The 3,205-nt window shown below is 37.6% G+C and overlaps 1 protein-coding gene across 1 annotated transcript; it reads left to right on the top strand.

Moving 5' to 3' along the window:
* Positions 1-388: 388 nt before the first annotated feature.
* LOC6639310 (V-type proton ATPase 16 kDa proteolipid subunit) lies at positions 389-1,296 on the top strand. The gene is made up of 2 exons (XM_002061720.4): positions 389-450; positions 630-1,296. The coding sequence occupies exon 2, from the start codon at positions 666-668 to the stop codon at positions 1,146-1,148; it is 483 nt and encodes a 160-aa protein (XP_002061756.1). The 5' UTR covers positions 389-450; positions 630-665; the 3' UTR covers positions 1,149-1,296.
* Positions 1,297-3,205: the final 1,909 nt, after the last annotated feature.

The raw sequence follows: 3,205 nt of genomic DNA, 5'->3' as shown, positions 1-3,205 counted from the left end.
TGACAATTTATTGGACTTAACTTTAACTTCAAAGTTACTTTTTAGTATGTTAATTCATAGAGAGCTTCAAGCTCATTTTGCTTCGTCTCGAAAATTTTCCAATTATTAAAAGCATTTAACAATTTACATATATTTTATGGTTATTATTCCACTGTCGCGTTGATATTATATTTTTGTTTTCGTCTGTATCAGAAAGTCAATTTAAAATTGAATATTCGTATCGATCGTTGTTTTTCCAATAACCAAAATTTCATCAGTCAATTTTCTCCAACCCGCGAAGAAAAAAGCGAATCGAAATGAAATCAAAGAAGAAAAAAAATGCTATTCAAGAAAATGTACTCTAGAAAACAAATCAGGCAATCTTCTCATGCGCTGTAAAATCTGTCGTCATTGTCAAATAGCAATCTCCATAGATATTCATACAATTTGGCATAAATTTCCACATCATATGTGAGTATAGTAATAAAATAAAAAAAAAAAAATACAAAAAAAATAAACCAAAAAAGAGCCAAGAAAATAATAAAAACAAAAAAAAACACACAAAAAAAAGGGAAAAAACAAAAACAGGCAGGATTCTTATTCTCATTTGCATAACTAACATCCTTGACTGACACAATATTCTTTCGCAGAACTGAAGTGAGTAAGAAGAAGAGGCGAAAACAAAGATGTCATCGAACGAAGTTCAGGACGATGAGGATAAGCCGGCATATGCGTTCTTTTTTGGTGGAATGGGCGCTGCCTCGGCCATTATATTCTCGGCATTGGGTGCTGCATATGGTACTGCAAAATCTGGCACTGGCATTGCCTCAATGGCTGTGATGCGTCCCGAATTGATTATGAAATCGATAATACCTGTCGTTATGGCCGGCATTATAGCGATCTATGGCTTGGTTGTCTCTGTACTAATTGCTGGCTCCTTGTCGCCGAGCTACACCATACGCAAGGGCTATATACACTTGGCAGCTGGTCTCTCTGTGGGTTTTGCCGGTCTCGCAGCGGGCTTTGCCATTGGAATTGTCGGCGATGCCGGAGTACGTGGCACTGCTCAACAGCCACGTCTATTCGTTGGCATGATTTTGATACTGATCTTTGCTGAAGTCTTGGGTCTATATGGTCTCATTGTGGCCATCTATTTATACACTAAATAAGCGGGGGACAATTTGTTGGTGTTTGTTTTCCTTTGTTGCTTTCAATTGTTGTTGTTGCTAATTACCAAGACCAAAAACCAAAAAAAAAAAAACATCACAGAATACCTAAAATATTAAAAGGGTTAAAACATCAATTAAACTCATCAAATGGTCATGAAAAATTCCAAAAGGAAAGAAATGAAAATTTATTTAAAGTTTTAAATTTCAAAGCATTGACAGAATTCAAAACTTTATGCCTGGAGTGTTATTCCGTATTGCCGGCTTTTTAGTTATCGTAAACTTGGTAGCGAAAAATAAGACATTCCATCTAACATTAGGTATATTTGACTCAATTTTCATTACATCTTCGAAGGTGAGTGCAAAAATTAATTTGCCCAATGCAAAGTTAGTCGCACATTAGTAAAAAGTACTAAGATACAGTTAAATCTCATCACCAAGAAGGAATTCTAGTTTGGACTATGCCAAAGTTCTTTATCCTTGCATACTGTAATTGACCAAAAATCTTTTTGAAGATAGCCATCCCTCTCACACGCATAGCATAGTATTTTGGCCAATACCTCTTGGAAGTCTGATTCTGATAAATGTTCTACCTATATCAGTTGTAAGCTTGTTCTACTATAGCTCTGAACAGACGACGTACATTGGCCAATTTGAGTAGATCCACCGTAAGGATACTTTGCGGATTTTGTTTTGCCATTTTAATATAATTGACAATAAAATTATGAAACCCGAAAAGCAAAAATTATTCTCTGCATTTATTCGTTTTTTCTTTTGGAAATGTGAAATGGTTTATGACTTCCAAACGTTTGTTTTTTGCCGTAATTTATACTGAAATTGTCTCTAACCCGCTTGTACATACATAAGTATATGTAGTTTATATTGTCGTCACTTAGTTATCGCATTTTGGTAACGCTTTTGGGCTTTATGCCTCCCTGCTTCCCCAACCCGCATTGTTTCTGTGCTACTGCAATCTGTTTTTATTTTTATTTTGTTGGGGGGCGTGATGGTGAGGGGGTGGGGGGCGGTAGAGAGAAATTTGTGAGTCGTGTTCACATCTGATTACTGGGTACAACCTTTCCGTTGTGGCCTCTCATAAATTCACTTACACAATTATGCAACATTTCCCAGGCGAAATAATTCGCTAGCGACAAATCTGTGTCACCTTTTTTTTACATATATATATATATATTTTTTTTTTACCACCGCGCACAACTTAACAATCACATCAACATGAAAGTAGCGAACGCCAGAAGTGAACTCAAGTAATAAAGTCCTAAGCCCCCGTCCTTGGTTGTATTCTCACTACCCACTCCTTACCCACATCCTTTGGCCAGGTTCTCACACACACACAAACACAGTAGTCCCTAAGGAAGGCACAAAAGAGAATGTGTATTCAAAATGCAAAACATTGTGGCGCACAAATAAAAACGTCATGTAGCTGCTACATCAGGCTATGGCAGGGATTGTTTGTGGTGTAAATGGTGTATATGTTGTGTATATGTATGTGTGTGTGTGTGTGTGTGTGTGTGTGACCGTGCCACCGCATAAGATGTCGCAGGAGCATACCCCTCCAACAGAACTTGAAACCCCAAAAACCCATCACCCAATGTACGTAACATGGTGCCATCGCTCCCATTCCCGCCATATTTCCCCCCCACCCGACCTTATCCTCCCACTCCCTTAGCGATAGCAACAAATTTCCATTTCCGGGTCCCTGCGCATTTTTAAGCTCAGTCCCCGATTTTTGGGGTTCATATTTTTCAATTTGTTTAATTGAAACAAGTGCGCGGTGTGGCAGACAGCGATACAGAGAGAGAGAGAGAGAGAGAGAGAGACACAGAGAGGTAAAGCGAGGAGAGAAAGGAAATTTGAAACCGCACAACTTCGATTTTCAATACCCTAAATGGTTTTTTTTTTTTATGCGGTTTATTCTCTTTCTTTACTTTCTCACTCTCTTTTTCTATGCGTTATATTCATAAATATATAAAAAGAAACTTTTCTTTATGTTCAATCCAAAAAAAAAGAGGGAAAGAAAATGAAAAAAAGGGCCCCAAGGT

Source organism: Drosophila willistoni, assembly GCF_018902025.1.
Source record: "Drosophila willistoni isolate 14030-0811.24 chromosome XR unlocalized genomic scaffold, UCI_dwil_1.1 Seg144, whole genome shotgun sequence".
In the NCBI taxonomy this organism is placed as follows: Eukaryota; Metazoa; Arthropoda; class Insecta; order Diptera; family Drosophilidae; genus Drosophila; species Drosophila willistoni.
The sequence above is the reverse complement of the archived record's forward strand: the minus strand, read 5'-3'. Positions and strand labels throughout refer to the sequence as shown.

Excerpts from the sequence above, each read along its gene's own strand:
- LOC6639310 (XM_002061720.4), top strand. The coding sequence starts at position 666 with ATGTCATCGAACGAAGTTCAGGACGATGAGGATAAGCCGGCATATGCG.